This window comes from Zea mays, chromosome 8 (assembly GCF_902167145.1).
Source record: "Zea mays cultivar B73 chromosome 8, Zm-B73-REFERENCE-NAM-5.0, whole genome shotgun sequence".
NCBI classification, from domain to species: domain Eukaryota; kingdom Viridiplantae; phylum Streptophyta; class Magnoliopsida; order Poales; family Poaceae; genus Zea; species Zea mays.
This window is the reverse complement of record NC_050103.1, coordinates 74774283-74790347: the sequence shown is the minus strand read 5'-3', so window position 1 is coordinate 74790347 and position 16065 is coordinate 74774283. Positions and strand designations below refer to the sequence as shown.

The window sequence follows — 16065 nt, the reverse complement described above, 5'->3', positions numbered from 1 at the left end:
GGGCTCGGACCGACCACGCCATAGGAGGGGCCATCATCACCCTACCCCTAGCTAGCTCTGGCTACGGGGGACAAGACCGGCGTCCTATCTGACTCGCCCCGGTAAAACAAGTAATGATGGCGCCCCGCGTGCTCCATGACGACGGTGGCTCTCAGCCCCCTTAAGGAAGCAAGGAGATGTCAGCAAGGACTCGACAGCCCCGACAGCTATCCTTCCGCAAGGCTCCAGCACTCCTCTGACGGCCACGACATTACACGAACAGGGTGCCAAAACCACTCCGGCTGCCACGACGGCATGTACTTAGGGCACTAGCTCCTCCCTGCTAGACACGTTAGCACACTGCTACATCTCCCATTGTACACCTGGACCCTCTCCTTACACCTATAAAAGGAAGGTCCAGGGCCCTCTTACAGAGGGTTGGCCGCGCGGGGAGGACGGGACGGCGCGCGCGTAAGCCTCTCGCTCCTTCCCACGCGGACGCTTGTAAACCCCTACTGCAAGCGCACCCGACCTGGGCGCGGGACAAACACGAAGGCCGCGGGTTTCCCCTTTTACGCCTGTCTCCCTCTGGCTTTCCCCCCTTCGTGCTCCGTCTCGCGCCGACCCATCTGGGCTGGGGCACGCGGCGACAATTTACTCGTCGGTCCAGGGACCCCCCGGGGTCGAAACGCCGACAGTTGGCGCGCCAGGTAGGGGCCTGCTGCGTGTTGACGAACAGCTTCCCGTCAAGCTCCAGATGGTTAGTCTCCAGCAACCTTTCCAGCCCGGGACAGTTCTCCGTTTCGGGAGTCTTGAGTTCATGTCCCTCGACGGCAGCTACGACATGATACTCCTTCCCCCGTCGCGCGACAGCGACAATGGCGGCCGACAACCCCCCCGCCGGCGGCGGAATCGACGACGTCTTCCCCACGTGGCGGAAGAACAACATTCGGGTTTGTCCCGTCGCCTCCCCCGCCGACGGAGGAGGAGGCGGGGCAACCAAGGCCAAGCAGGAGGCGGCACCTCGTCGGCTGTCGAGCGAGTCGACGGCGCTGGCGCCCCAACGGGGGACACGTCGGGCATCGACTTCGCGTCTGAGACGAAGACGAGCGCCGTTTCTCCGCAACGCGCCAACTCCAAGCGGACGGACGACGCCAGCACGCTCGCAAAAGACTTGCTGAGCGTCACCCTCGTACCTGAGACGACGATGCAGTCTGCCCTTGACGTGACTTCGTCACCGCCCGTCGACCAAGAGGTACCGACTGATTCCCATCTCGTGTCTTTTGGATTCAGCCTTGACCCACCAAGCGACTTCGCTTCGGTGGACGCTTTCATAGAGGCGAGTCCAAACCCTCCGGGGTACGGTATGCGGTCACCCTGGGACTGGCTGACAGTCGTCTCGACCTACGGGCCCTCGGGTTCCGAGGAAGATGACGAGCCCGACTTTTGTTGGGATTTCTCCAGACTTGGTAACCCAGTTTCATGCGGGACTTCATGACCGCATGCGACTACTGCCTCTCCGATTGTTCCGACGGTAGCCGCAGCTTCGGCGACGAGGACTGCGGCCCAAGTCGTGAATGTTTCCACGTCGATCTGGGGGGTCCCGGCGAAGGCAACCATCTTGGTATACCGGAGAACGGTGATCCCCTAGGCTTGCGCCTCGCGTTGACATCCTTCGGGAGCTAGCTGTGGTCCCAGTCCCTGCGGGGGGTCAGGACTCATAGCTCGAGCAAATCCGCGAGATGCAGGCCAGGCTCGACGAGGGAGCAGGAACACTTGAGCCGTTCCGCCGGGACATCAGGCAGGAATGGGCAAGCCAACCTCTGGCCGGAGAAGCGCGTCATCTACCCCAGGGCATCCAGCACCGCATCGCCGATGATGTCAGGGCAAGGCCGCCACCGGCTTCCAGTGGGGTCGGCCAGAACCTGGCTGCAGCGGCAATACTTCTCCGCGCGATGCCGGAGCCATCAACCACCGAGGGGCGGCGTATCCAGGGAGAGCTCAAGAATCTCCTGGAGGACGCCGCGGTCCGATGGGCCGAAAGCTCTACCTCTCGAAGGCAGGGGTACCTCTCGGAACATCGCGCCGCGACTTCCCGATTCATGCGGGAAGCCTCGGTCCACACCGGGCGCACGCGCAACACAGCGCCTGCGGCCCCGGGTCGCCTCGGCAACGAGCACCATCACCGCAACCGTCGAGCCCACCTCGACGAGAAGGTGCGCCGAGGCTACCACCCCAGGCGTGGGGGACACTACGACAACGGGGAAGATCGGAGTCCCTCGCTTGAACCACCCGGTCCGCAGGCTTTCAGCCGGACTATACGACGGGCGCCGTTCCCGACCCGGTTCCGAACCCCGACTACTATCACAAAGTACTCGGGGGAGACGAGGCCAGAACTGTGGCTCACGGACTACCGGCTGGCCTGCCACCTGGGTGGAACGGACGATGACAACCTCATCATCCGCAACCTCCCCCTGTTCCTCTCCGACACCGCTCGAGCCTGGCTGGAGCACCTGCCTCCGGGACAAATCTCCAACTGGGACGACCTGGTCCAAGCCTTCGCCGGCAACTTCCAGGGCACGTATGTGTGCCCTGGGAACTCCTGGGATCTCCGAAGCTACCGCCAGCAGCCGGGAGAGTCTCTCCGGGACTACATCCGGCGATTCTCGAAGCAGCGCACCGAGCTGCCCAACGTCACTGACTCGGATGTCATCGGCGCGTTCCTCGCCGGCACCACCTGCCGCGACCTGGTGAGCAAGCTGGGTCGCAAGACGCCCACCAGGGCGAGCGAGCTGATGGACATCGCCACCAAGTTCGCCTCTGGCCAGGAGGTGGTTGAGGCCATCTTCCGGAAGGATAAGCAGCCCCAGGGCCGCCAGGCGGAAGATGTCCCCGAGGCGTCCACTCAGCGCGGCACCAAGAAGAAAGGCAAGAAGAAGTCGCACGCGAAACGCGACGCCGCCGATGCGGACCTTGTCGCCGCCGCTGAGTACAAGAACCCTCGGAAACCTCCTGGAGGCGCCAATCTCTTCGACAAGATGCTCAAGGAGCTGTGCCCCTATCATCAGGGGCCCGTTAAGCACACCCTTGAGGAATGCGCCATGCTTCGGCGCCACTTTCACAAGGTCGGGCCACCTGCGGAAGGTGGCAGGGCCCACGACGACGATAAGAAGGAGGATCGCAAGGCAGGAGAGTTCCCCGAGGTCCACGACTGCTTCATGATCTACGGTGGGCAAGTGGCGAACGCCTCGGCTCGGCACCGCAAGCAAGAGCGTCGGGAGGTCTGCTCGGTAAAGGTGGCGGCGCCAGTCTACCTAGACTGGTCCGACAAGCCCATCACCTACGACCAGGGCGACCACCCCGACCGCGTGCCGAGTCCGGGGAAATACCCGCTCGTTGTCGACCCCATCATCGGCAACGTCAGGCTCACCAAGGTCCTCATGGACGGAGGCAGCAGCCTCAACATCATCTACGCCGAGACCCTCGGGCTCCTGCGGATCGATCTGTCCTCAGTCCAGGCAGGCGCGGCGCCTTTCCACGAGATCATCCCCGGGAAACGCATCCAACCCCTCGGACAACTCGATCTACCCGTCTACTTCAGGACTCCCTCCAACTTCCGAAGGGAAACCCTCACGTTCGAGGTGGTCGGGTTCCGAGGAACCTACCACGCAGTGTTGGGGAGGCCATGCTACGCCAAGTTCATGGCCGTCCCCAACTACACCTACCTCAAGCTCAAGATGTCGGGCCCCAACGGGGTCATCACCGTCGGCCCCACGTACCAACACGCGTACGAATGCGACGTGGAGTGCGTGGAGTACGCCGAGGCCCTCGCCGAATCCGAGGCCTTCATCGCCGACCTGGAGAGCCTCTCCAAGGAGGCGCCAGACGTGAAGCGCCATGCCAGCAACCTCGAGCCAGCGGAGACGGTTAAGTCCGTCCCTCTCGACCCCAGCAACGACGCCTCCAAGCAGATCCGGATCGGCTCTGAGCTCGATCCCAAATAGGAAGCAGTGCTCGTCGACTTTCTCCACGCAAACGCCGACGTTTTCGCATGGAGTCCCTCAGACATGCCCGGCGTACCGAGGGATGTCGTCGAGCACTCGCTGGATATCCGAGCTGGGGCCCGACCCGTGAAGCAGCCTCTGCGCCGATTCGACGAAGAAAAGCGCAGAGCCATAGGCGAGGAGATCCACAAGCTAATGGCGGTAGGGTTCATCAAAGAGGTATTCCATCCCGAATGGCTTGCCAACCCTGTGCTTGTGAGAAAGAAAGGAGGGAAATGGCGGATGTGTGTAGACTACACTTGTCTAAACAAAGCATGTCCAAAAGTTCCCTACCCTCTGCCTCGCATCGATCAAATCGTGGATTCCACTGCTGGGTGCGAAACCCTGTCTTTCCTCGATGCCTACTCAGGGTATCACCAAATCAGGATGAAAGAGTCCGACCAGCTCGCGACTTCTTTCATCACACCTTTCGGCATGTACTGCTATGTTACCATGCCGTTTGGTTTGAGGAATGCGGGTGCGACATACCAAAGGTGCATGAACCACGTGTTCGGCGAACACATTGGTCGAACGGTCGAGGCCTACGTCGATGACATCGTAGTCAAGACGAGGAAAGCCTCTGACCTCCTTTCCGACCTTGAAACGACATTCCATTGTCTCAAGGCGAAAGGCGTAAAGCTCAATCCCGAGAAGTGCATCTTCGGGGTCCCCCGAGGCATGCTCTTGGGGTTCATCGTCTCCGAGCGGGGCATCGAGGCCAACCCGGAGAAAATCGCGGCCATCACCAACATGGGGCCCATCAAGGACTTGAAAGGCGTACATAGGGTCACGGGATGCCTTGCGGCTCTGAGCCGTTTCATCTCGCGCCTCGGCGAAAGAGGCCTGCCTCTGTACCGCCTCTTAAGAAAGGTCGAGTGCTTCACTTGGACCCCTGAGGCCGAGGAAGCCCTCGGGAACTTGAAGGCGATCCTCACGAACACACCCATCTTGGTGCCCCCTGCGGCCGAAGAAGCCCTCTTGATCTATGTCGCCACTACCACTCAGGTGGTCAGCGCCGTGATCGTGGTTGAGAGACGAGAAGAGGGGCATGCATTGCCCGTCCAGAGGCCAGTCTACTTCATCAGTGAGGTACTGTCCGAGACCAAGATCCGCTACCCACAAATTCAGAAGCTGCTGTACGCGGTGATCCTGACGCGGCGGAAGTTGCGACACTACTTCGAGTCTCATCCGGTAACTGTGGTGTCATCCTTCCCCCTGGGGGAGATCATCCAGTGCCGAGAAGCCTCGGGTAGGATTGCAAAGTGGGCAGTGGAAATCATGGGAGAGACAATCTCGTTCGCCCCTCGGAAGGCCATCAAGTCCCAAGTCTTGGCGGACTTTGTGGCTGAATGGGTCGATACCCAGCTCCCAACAGCTCCGATCCAACCGGAGCTCTGGACCATGTTTTTCGACGGGTCGCTGATGAAGACAGGGGCAGGCGCGGGCCTGCTCTTCATCTCGCCCCTCGGGAAGCACCTACGCTACGTGTTGCGCCTCCATTTCCCGGCGTCCAACAATGTGGCCGAGTACGAGGCTCTGGTCAACGGGTTGCGCATCGCCATCGAGCTAGGGGTCCGACGCCTCGACGCTCGCGGTGACTCGCAGCTTGTCATTGACCAAGTCATGAAGAACTCCCACTGCCGCGACCCGAAGATGGAAGCCTACTGCGATGAGGTTCGGCGCCTGGAGGACAAGTTCTACGGGCTCGAGCTCAACCACATCGCCCGACGGTACAACGAGACTGCGGATGAGCTGGCTAAGATAGCCTCGGGGCGGACAACGGTTCCCCCGGACGTCTTCTCTCGAGACCTGCATCAACCCTCCATCAAGACCGACGACGCACCCGAGCCCGAGAAGGCCTCGGCTCAGCCCGAGGCACCCTCGGCTCGGCCCAAGGCACCCTCGGCCCCCGAGGGTGAGGCACTGCGCGTCGAGGAGGAGCGGAGCGGGGTCACGCCTAATCGAAACTGGCATACCTCATACCTGCAATATCTCCACCAAGGAGAGCTACCCCTCGACCGAGCCGAAGCTCGGCGATTGGCGCGGCGCGCTAAGTCGTTCATCTTGCTGGGGGACGGGAAGGAGCTCTACCACCGCAGCCCCTCAGGCATCCTCCAGCGATGCATATCCATCGCCGAAGGCCAGGAGCTCTTACAAGAAATACACTCGGGGGCTTGCAGTCATCACGCAGCGCCTCGAGCCCTTGTTGGAAATGCCTTCCGACAAGGTTTCTACTGGCCGACCGCGGTGGCCGATGCCACTAGAATTGTCTGCACCTGCCAAGGGTGTCAGTTCTATGCGAGGCAGACACACTTGCCCGCTTAGGCCCTGCAGACGATACCCATCACCTGGTCGTTTGCTGTTTGGGGGCTGGACCTCGTCGGCCCCTTGCAGAAGGCACCCGGGGGCTACACGCACTTGCTGGTCGCCATCGACAAATTCTCCAAGTGGATCGAGGTCCGACCCCTAAACAGCATCAGGTCCGAACAGGCGGTGGCGTTCTTCACCAACATCATCCATCGCTTTGGGGTCCCGAACTCCATCATCACCGACAACGGCACCCAGTTCACCGGCAGGAAGTTCCTGGACTTCTGCGAGGATCACCACATCCGGGTGGACTGGGTCATCGTGGCTCACCCCATGACGAATGGGCAAGTAGAGCGTGCCAACGGCATGATTCTGCAAGGGCTCAAGTCGCGGATCTACAACGACCTCAACAAGTTCGGCAAGCGATGGATGAAGGAGCTCCCCTCGGTGGTCTGGAGTCTGAGGACAACGCCGAGTCGAGCCACGGGCTTCACACCGTTCTTTCTAGTCTATGGAGTCGAGGCCATCTTGCCCACAGACTTAGAATACGGTTCCCCGAGGACGAGGGCCTACGACGACCAAAGCAATCGAGCTAACCGAGAAGACTCACTGGACCAGCTGGAAGAGGCTCGGGACATGGCCTTACTACACTCGGCGCGGTACCAGCAGTCCCTGCGACGCTACCACGCCCGAGGGGTTCGGTCCCGAGACCTCCAGGTGGGCGACTTGGTGCTTCGGGTGCGGCAAGACGCTCGAGGGCGACACAAGCTCACGCCTCCTTGGGAAGGGTCGTTCGTCATCGCCAAGGTTCTGAAGCCCGGGACGTACAAGCTGGCCAACAGTCAAGGCAAGGTCTACAGCGACGCCTGGAACATCCGACAGCTACGTCGCTTCTACCCTTAAGATGCTTTCAAGTCGTTCATACACCTCGTTCACACACAAAGTCTAACCATCAAGGAAGGGTCAGCCTTGCCTCGGCAAAGCCCGACCCTCCCTCGGGGGCTAGAAGGGGGGAACCCCCTCCGCGTCAAAATCTTCCTCAGAAAAGATCTTTTCTGCCAGAATGTCTTTCGTGCTTTTCGACTACTTCGAAAGTGGGATCCTGAAAACGACGGAGTACACGTAAGCAGCCAAGGCTGACCGAGCCGAGGGACTCCTACGCCTCCGGGATACGGATACCTCACTCATCACCTTCTGCGATAAGTAACTCACGCTCGGATAAGTGATTCCGCGGACCGAACAAGTCTTCACGCTCGAAAACTCTTCTACCGAAACGATTTTTTGGGCCTTCTCGACTATATCGATAGCAGAATCCTATGGACTAGTAAAAGTACACGTAAGCGGCAAGGCCGACCGAGCCGAGGGACTCCTACGCCTTCGGGATACGGATACCTCACTCATCACCTTCCGTGAAAAGTAACTCTCGCTCGGACAAACAATTCTGTTACCGACAAATAAGTCTAGATACTCAAAACAAGAGGAAAAGAAACGCAGCTTTACAACACGACGACAGTATGTTTGGGCCTCGGTGGCCGCAGAAAACATACGCACACTACAAGATAAACCGATCCTGCAGGCTCGGACCTTGACAGTTGAAGGGAGCAACAGCACCCTCGGCGTCAGCTACACCTTCGGCAAAGTCCGACCGAGCCTCGGACGGCAACGCGGTCGGAGGATCTCTACTTCGAAGGACGACATCAGCACCGCGCCCGGGCCATCACCGCCAGGGTCTTCCCCAGGAATCCGGCCCAAGCAGACGGCTCGGCCGGCCACCCCGAAGCCTCAGCCAGCTGTCCCCCGAGGACATCAGCTCGGCTCGTGGCCTCGGCAACTCGACTCCGGCGTCGGTCCCACCAGTGGACGGCCCGGCCAGGCTCCGGCCGACGAAGTCTTCTTTTCGAGCCAACTCCGCCTCTATCCGTGCTGACACCGGCTTCGGCTCATCGAAGAGCGGCCGAGGGTTTCCTTTAACTAAGCAAGAGAAGCCTCGGGCGGCAAGGCCGACCGAGCCGAGGGACTCCTACGCCTACGGGATACGGATACCTCACTCGCCACCTTCGCACGAGGCAACTCACACTTGGTTGAGTGGTTCAGTTAGCCGACAGACGAGTCCTAGTGCTCGAAATGAGGAAAAACACAATTCCGTGCCGAAAATACATACATGTTCAGGCCCCGACAGCCACAATGAACAAGACACCGGCACTCAAGGTGCCATTACAAACGGAACTCCGGTTCCACCTCCGTAGGTACGAACAACCCCCCACGATTGGAGGGCCTGCGGAGCAACAGAAGGCCGACGACTTCTGCTCCGAGCGGCCGAACAGTAGCAGCGATGACCTCAGGGCGGATGCTGCTGCCATGAGGCCCACGCCCACGTCCCCACTCGAGGGGCGAGGACGAGCAGAAGGCCGTAGAGTTGAAGGTCAGTCCGCGGGCGGCACCGACTATCTCTTCGGTGGAGAAACCTCTTCCGGCTGCCGTGGCGGAAGGTGGCACCGGAAGCGGCGCCGAAGCCGCTCGGGCCGGAGAGCCGGACACGCGGCAGCTGCCAGCGCCACGAACGGCGAACGCCCCCCCCCCCCGATCGCTGAGGGCACGGAGATCGACCCCAACTTGGCGCACTCCCCTCCCCAGCACTAATGATGAACATCCTTGAAGCTGAGGGAGGGGCAAAGGCCGCAGCCCGGCTTGCTTCTCCCCACCCAGGAGCTGGTGGTCACCGTCTTGGGTGACCACCGGCGAGGGGATGCGGCCGGGCTGCCTGATGAAAATCCTTGAAGCCGAACGATGGCTGAAAGGTACCAACTTCCGTGAAGTTGTGTTCCTCCAACGACAAGGCAGAAGGACTACGAGTGTTCCCCATCCGGGGGCTCAGAGGGTGGAAAGACGCGACGCATGAGGGGAGCGCAAAGACATGGTTGCCTTTCAAGGGGGTCACCCTCCTTTTAAAGGCAACTCCCCCCACTTGCGTCCTCAGCCATCGCAGGCTGAGTCTTCTCCAACACGCTCCAAGGTCCTCCCCCTACGACACAGGGGCTAGGTCCCACGCATCATGCAAGCTGGCCCAGGGCAGAAGAAGCCAAACCGCCGCGCGCGGTGCGCACAACTGCCCAGCGGTTACGAGCATTCCTCCACTTTCGCCCAGACCAGCGGGTGAAAGGGCGGACCGCCACGCAGGCGGCATGCAACCGCACCAAGTGGGCGCACCCTTTCGACTCCAACGCGTCCAGCATGGGGGCTCAGGCCCACACGCCATGTAACCGGCGCGCCGGTTGCTACGTGCAAGATACTGCACCGCCACTCGCGCCACTACCGTGCCTCCTCGACTGCGGAACCAGTACCGCGACTCGAGGCAACCCTGCGTATGACCCAACAGTGCCAGCCAGGCACATCGGTCACGGGTCAGTCAGCCGCGGGAGAAGGCGTGACGGTCGATACGGCCAAAAATGGGCCGGCAGTAATGGCGGTGGCAGGCGGGCGGAAGCAGCGGTCAAGTCGTCAGCCACGCTCACGTCCCCTCCTGGGACAGCGAGAGAACCCTCTCCCACGGCGTGAAGACGGCACGCCCGTGTTCCGTTCCTTGAACGGCTCGCGCACGCGCAACGGCTGCCCCGCGAACCACTCGTCCCGTCGCATTAACTCTGCGGTAGGACAGGCGGCGCCTTTGGCAGGCGAAGCAGGCGACGCTTCACCTCCGCCACAATGACCGCGTCAAAAAAGGTGCGCCACGTCATTCGATTTCGTATCCTTTTCCTCTTCCTCTTTCTCTCTCTTACAACAGGGACCGGGAAAGGGGATACCCCGAAAGGGATCCTTCTCCGCGAAGGAAACGGGCCCCGAGCCCCCCTATTGATCAGAGGTTCGAAGGCTGGCCCCTCGGAGGGGTTCAACAGCCGCCTCAGAGCGCTCGGGCTCCGCGCCCACTACTGGTCAGAGGTTCGAAGGCCGGCCCCTCGGAAGGGTTCAACGGCCGCCTCAGGCCACTCGGGCTTCGCGCCCACTACTGATCAGGGGTTCGTAGGCTGGCCCTCGAAAGGGTTCGACAGCCGCCTCAGACGCACAGCGAGGGATGACCCTGGGTACGTTCGATACATAACCAAGGCTCGGGCTACGCTCCCGAGGTACCCTAGGACATTTCCGAGACCAACGGGAACGATTTTTATAACGGAATCCCATCAGAGGGAGGCATCGAGCCCTCGAACCCCGTCAAAAGGGGACCGGGTCCGGCAAATCACCCGCAGGTACTTTTGGCGCGCGCCTCCGGGCCACTAGCCGACCCCTAACAAATGGGGCACGGGCGTCCACTCGGATTACCCGTTAGCAGCTCACTGGAGACACCATGTTCGGCGCCCTCCGAGGGCAACATGGCGCTTCCCCCCCCCCTCCTCCTTGCGGAAAGGCGACGCAGGGGCGTATGTAAAAAAGTCGAGTCTATCCTTGACCGACCTCTCGCTCCGTGCGGAGGCTGGAGGGCTGCTCTCGCAAACCCGGCTCCGGCCAAACCGTTGACAGCGTCAACATATCAGCCCGAGAACTTGGAACTCGACTGAGCACCCGGGCTACGGCCAGCTCGCATGAGGGAACAATCAGACCGGCCAAAGCATCACGAAACGCATTAAGACCTCGAAGGAGTCAAACCACTCCTCCGTGGCCTCGGGGGCTACACCCGGCGGGTGCGCTCGCGCGCACCGACCGTAACAAAACGCAACCGAGAGAGGCCGGTCACCTTGCAAAAAAGTGCGACAAAAGCCTCCAAGCGAGTATTAACACTCCCTTCGAGGCTCGGGGGCTACTGTCGGGGACCATAATTAGGGGTACCCCCAAGACTCCTAATCTCAGCTAGTAACCCCCATCAGCACAAAGCTGCAAAGGCCTGATGGGTGCGATTAAGTCAAGGCTCGATCAACTCAAGGGACACGATCTCGCCTCGCCCGAGCCCAGCCTCGGGCAAGGGCAGCCGACCCCGGAGGATTTACGTCTCGCCCGAGGGCCTCCTCAAGCAACGGACACACCTTCGGCTCGCCCGAGGCCCGGTCTTCGCCAAAAAGCAACCTCGGCCAAATCGCCACGACGACCGACCGTATCGCAGGAGCATTTAATGCAAAAATGGCGTGACACCTTATCCTGATGCTCGCCCTTGAGTCGACAGAGCCGAAGTGACTGCAGTCACTTCGCCGCTCCACTGACCGGCCTGACAAAAGGACAGCGCCGCCTACGCCGCTCCGACTGCTGTGCCACTCGACAGAGTGAGGCTGACAGCAGCCAAGCCCGGCCTCGGGCGCCATAGGAAGCTCGAGGCCAGGGCTCGGACTCGGCCTCGGCCCCGGAAGATGACGAACTCCGCCTCGCCCGACCCCAGGGCTCGGACTCGGCCTCGGCCCCGGAAGACAACGAACTCCGCCTCGCCTGACCCCAGGGCTCGGACTCGGTCTCGGCCCGGAAGACGACAAACTCCGCCTCGCCCGACCCCAGGTCTCGGACTCGGCCTCGGCCCCGGAAGACGACGAACTCCGCCTCGCCCGACCCCAGGGCTCGGACTTGGCCTCGGCCCCGGAAGACGACGAACTCCGCCTCGCCCGACCCCAGGGCTCGGACTCGACCTCGGCCCCGGAAGACGACGAACTCCGCCTCGCCCGACCCCAGGGCTCGGACTCGGTCTCGGCCCGGAAGACGACAAACTCCGCCTCGCCCGACCCCAGGTCTCGGACTCGGCCTCGGTCCCGGAAGACGACGAACTCCGCCTCGCCCGACCCCAGGGCTCGGACTCGGCCTCGGCCCCGGAAGACGACGAACTCCGCCTCGCCCGACCCCAGGGCTCGGACTCAGCCCTGGCCTCAGCTGACGGTCTCCGCCTCGCCCGACCCAGGGGCTCGGACTCGACCTCGACCTCGGAAGACAGACTCGACCTCGACCTCGGAGGAGCCTCCGCCTCGCCCAACCTAGGGCTCAGACCGACCACGCCACAGGAGGGGCCATCATTACCCTACCCCTAGCTAGCTCTGACTACGGGGGACAAGACTGGCGTCCTATCTGACTCGCCCTGGTAAAACAAGTAATGATGGCGCCCCGCGTGCTCCATGACGACGGCGGCTCTCAGCCCCCTTACGGAAGCAAGGAGACGTTAGCAAGGACTCGACAGCCCCGACAGATGTCCTTCCGCAAGGCTCCAGCACTCCTCCGACGACCACGACATTACACGAACAGGGTGCCAAAACCTCTCCGGCTGCCACGACGGCATGTACTTAGGGCACTAGCTCCTCCCTGCTAGACACGTTAGCACACTGCTACATCTCCCATTGTACTTAGGCCACGACGGCATGTACTTAGGGTCCTCTTACAGAGGGTTGGCCGCGCGGGGAGGACGGGACGGCGCGCGCGTAAGCCTCTCGCTTCCTCCCACGCGAACGCTTGTAACCCCCTACTGAAAGCGCACCCGACCTGGGCGCGGGACAAACACGAAGGCCGCGGGTTTCACCTTTTACGCCTGTCTCCCTCTGGCTTTCCCCCCTTCGCGCTCCATCTCGCGCCGAACCATCTGGGCTGAGCCATGCAGCGACAATTTACTCATCGGTCAGGGACCCCCGCGGTTGAAACGCCGAAAAAAATATATGGAATCCTGATACAATTCTGTAAATAGAATAGGAGGTTGTTTTATCGTCATAAAAAACATTGGCAATTTATGTGGGAAATGTTAAAAGTGAGATTATTTGTTGCTGCCAATGAAGCTAGACGTGTCTATGGCGAGATGGCCTGCCAATTCCCGCCGCCGCTGTTGGTCCCGCGGTGTCGGCCAGCTGCGTTCCTAAGCATGATCCAAATATGTTTTATGACCTTTCTGTGTTATAAATAAACCTGTGTTTTTCCTATTCCTGTGTTTTGAAAATCTTGTGTTCCAATAAACCGAGGCTGGAAATTAAATGGATATTAATATTTTGACAACGAAGTCTTAAAATTTGGAATATATGTATAAAAATAAAATATAAAACACATTTATGCATAATTTCATATACTTATAGAATTTGACCATAATTTAAAATTGTTTAAACTAAAAGGGACCAGCATTAATATCAGCTTGATAACTCTAGGCTGACCGCCATCAAGTGATTTTGTGATTGCAAATAGCTATAGTAGGTGGATAAGGATGAACAAAGCAATATTAACATGTAACAACAAAATAGTTAAAAAGCCAAGAAACTTTGGGATAACCAATTCAGGATATATAAGACAGAAAAACTCTGGTTCACGAGTAAATCCCAACCAGCATAGCAATCTACGGCTGAATTACCAAATATAAAGACAAGTAGCAGTCTTTCCAGTACTTTCCAACATAAAACAAGCTTAAAATCTAAACATGACTCTGGTTTTCCTCTGGTTTCACTGCCCAAAACAATACTGTGATGACTGTGCAGCCTAGTCGAAGAGGCTGAAGCCCATATCCTGCATAAAAGATAATCAACAATATAAAGTCTCTAGATGTGTCGACAGCAAAGGAAACAACAGTATAAAAGAATCGGTGGCCATGATATCAAGATGAATTGAAAGTAGTATATTGATAATACCAGAACAGAGTAGTTTGTTACTGCTGCTCTGATAGGGAAAAAATGTGCAGCCAGAATTGGAGAACAACGATCTTACATCATCGCTTTCTTCCTTCTCTTCCACCTTCTCTTCTTTCTTTGCCTCAGCTGCAGAAGCAGCTCCGCCAGCAGCAGGTGCAGCTGCCGCAACAGCGACACCGCCGCCACCACATGGGACTGAAGCAAACTTCTCCCTGCCCGCGGCAATGAGCTCGGTGATGTCCTTACCGCTCAGTTGGGACAGCAGGAGTTCCATCTTTTCATTGTCAACTTCACAGCCAACTGCGACATGAACAAGTAGGAATGACTGCATTAGATGCTTTTGCTACATGAGCCATGCGACCAAGTACAACCAGAAGAGCAGAACACTAAATCAGTGAATACAGGACCACTATTGTGATGAATACAATCAAACCAATTGTGCTAAATAATTGTTAACTTCTACTTAAACGTAAATACCCTACATTCAAGAAGCAGGTAATGCTATTGTCAGACTTGAATCATTTCCATAAACCAAAGCAGAGTTAAAAGTAAGAATAGTTATCCATTGGAATGACAGTTAAATGAGATTACCTGACTCCAGAATGGCAGTCAAATCGTCAGCGGAGGGGCTGGCGTTCCCAGCGAGGACAGCAAGCAGGTAGGCAGCAACAAACTTCATCCTGCTCAAGCCATCAAAAATCATCGTATCAGTTACTTCCACTCTTTTTAGCTACATGCCAGTGAGATCAGGTAATAAAATGGTAAAGCAACTGACCCAAGGAACTAAAGCAAATCAACCTAAAAATCAAATTACCAGTGTACTTTGGATCTATTGTCTGTTAGAATCCAAAGAAAAGCTCAAGCACTAATGTATGATAACAAGAGTTATGTTCAAGGTGTCAGACAACAGGACATAGTGAAGCACCAGAAAATTACCAACAGGCTTAACGGACAACCAAACAGAAGAGCATAGAGACCAGTATCTACGGTGAAAACACCAAATTTACTTGGTGAATGCGTACTACAGACCACAACAAGTAAACATACACGCTCACGGACCAGAGCAAATCTTAACAAGGCCCTACTCAACTAGAGATCTAAGTCAACAAGCGGTCAAGGGATGTTATAAATGTTTCAAGGATTCAATAAAATCCCAATATGAGAATTGAGAAACCAGCGCAGCCACCAAAGTAGCAGGGGGCCGGATCTAGTTCTCTATGCGCCAAACATTGCCGCTCAGTAAGGCCATTGTAGACCTAAACCCACGACAAGGCCCGCTAAATACCCATTCCCTAGCATCCGGTGTCACCTCCGCGTCTGCCCATCTGCGTACTCAGGTCCTCAGAGCCACACAACGTCGAGAGAGAAATCTGGCCGAACAAAGGCAGGTGATGGCAGCTGACGGTGGAATCAAACGCGAGAAGGTAGAATCGGGCGGGCATCGACGGCGATGCGCCTTGACCATGTGGCGAGTCGGCAGACGACTCAAGGTAAACATGAGGCAACTCGAAAAACTATCACAAGAAGAAGCGAAGATTAGGAACTTACGTGCTCCGAGGAACCGGTCGACTGCTAATACCTGGAACAATCAAGCAAGCGGAATGAACGTCAGTGACGATTTGCGAGGGGAGGCTATATAGTACAGGAAGAAGAAGAAGAAGAAGACGGGGGGAGCGCCGCCACCTCGAGAGGAGAGGGACTACCGAACTGCTAGGGTTTTCGCGTGCGGAGGAGACGGCTGGGAGTTTAGGTAGCTTCTGGGCTTCAGCGGGGCATATTGTCTTCACTGGGCCGGTCCGGACATCACATGTTATTTGGGCTAGACCCGAGCTGCAGCCCACTTAGCCCGGGCCAAAAACTACCGTTTCCATGAGCTGCCTCGGCGGCCTCTGCAAGCGCCCGGGTCGGCGTCAGAGGCGTGGGCCTCGTCGCGCCGAGCTGCAAAGTTCGGAGTTTGAGGAGGTTACATTAGGACATTACAGATATCGAGCAGGTATTCTCTAGACAAGACAAATATGTTGTGCATTCGGGTCCCTGTTGCATTGCTCCTCGGATCGACAGCCAAAGCAAGAGTCAAGAGTGTTAAGTAACCCTAATCAGGGTTATATGGACAAATACCGGCTTTGCCCCTGAGGGGTCTCACATCTCTATATAAGGAACCTGTACACCCCTTCATA

General features: G+C 58.2%; 1 protein-coding gene across 2 annotated transcripts; it reads right to left on the bottom strand.

The window, feature by feature from the left end:
- Positions 1-13485: 13485 nt before the first annotated feature.
- On the bottom strand, positions 13486-15676 carry LOC542323 (acidic ribosomal protein P2a). 2 transcript variants are annotated; one of them, XM_008657205.3, is made up of 5 exons: positions 15572-15676; positions 15437-15467; positions 14480-14568; positions 13965-14188; positions 13486-13766 (listed from the first exon to the last, which is right to left on the bottom strand). In XM_008657205.3, exons 3-5 carry the CDS (start codon positions 14565-14567, stop codon positions 13740-13742), a joined length of 339 nt encoding a protein of 112 aa, XP_008655427.1. In that variant the 5' UTR covers position 14568; positions 15437-15467; positions 15572-15676; the 3' UTR covers positions 13486-13739.
- Positions 15677-16065: the final 389 nt, after the last annotated feature.

Bases quoted from the DNA above. Each gene is read 5' to 3' on its own strand.
- LOC542323 (XM_008657205.3), bottom strand. From the start codon at position 14,567: ATGAAGTTTGTTGCTGCCTACCTGCTTGCTGTCCTCGCTGGGAACGCC. The intron at 14,189-14,479 runs GTAATCTCATTT...TTCATGTCGCAG, and splicing joins GACTGCCATTCTGGAGTCAG to TTGGCTGTGAAGTTGACAAT. The intron at 13,767-13,964 runs GTAAGATCGTTG...TCTTTTATGCAG, and splicing joins AGAAGGAAGAAAGCGATGAT to GATATGGGCTTCAGCCTCTT.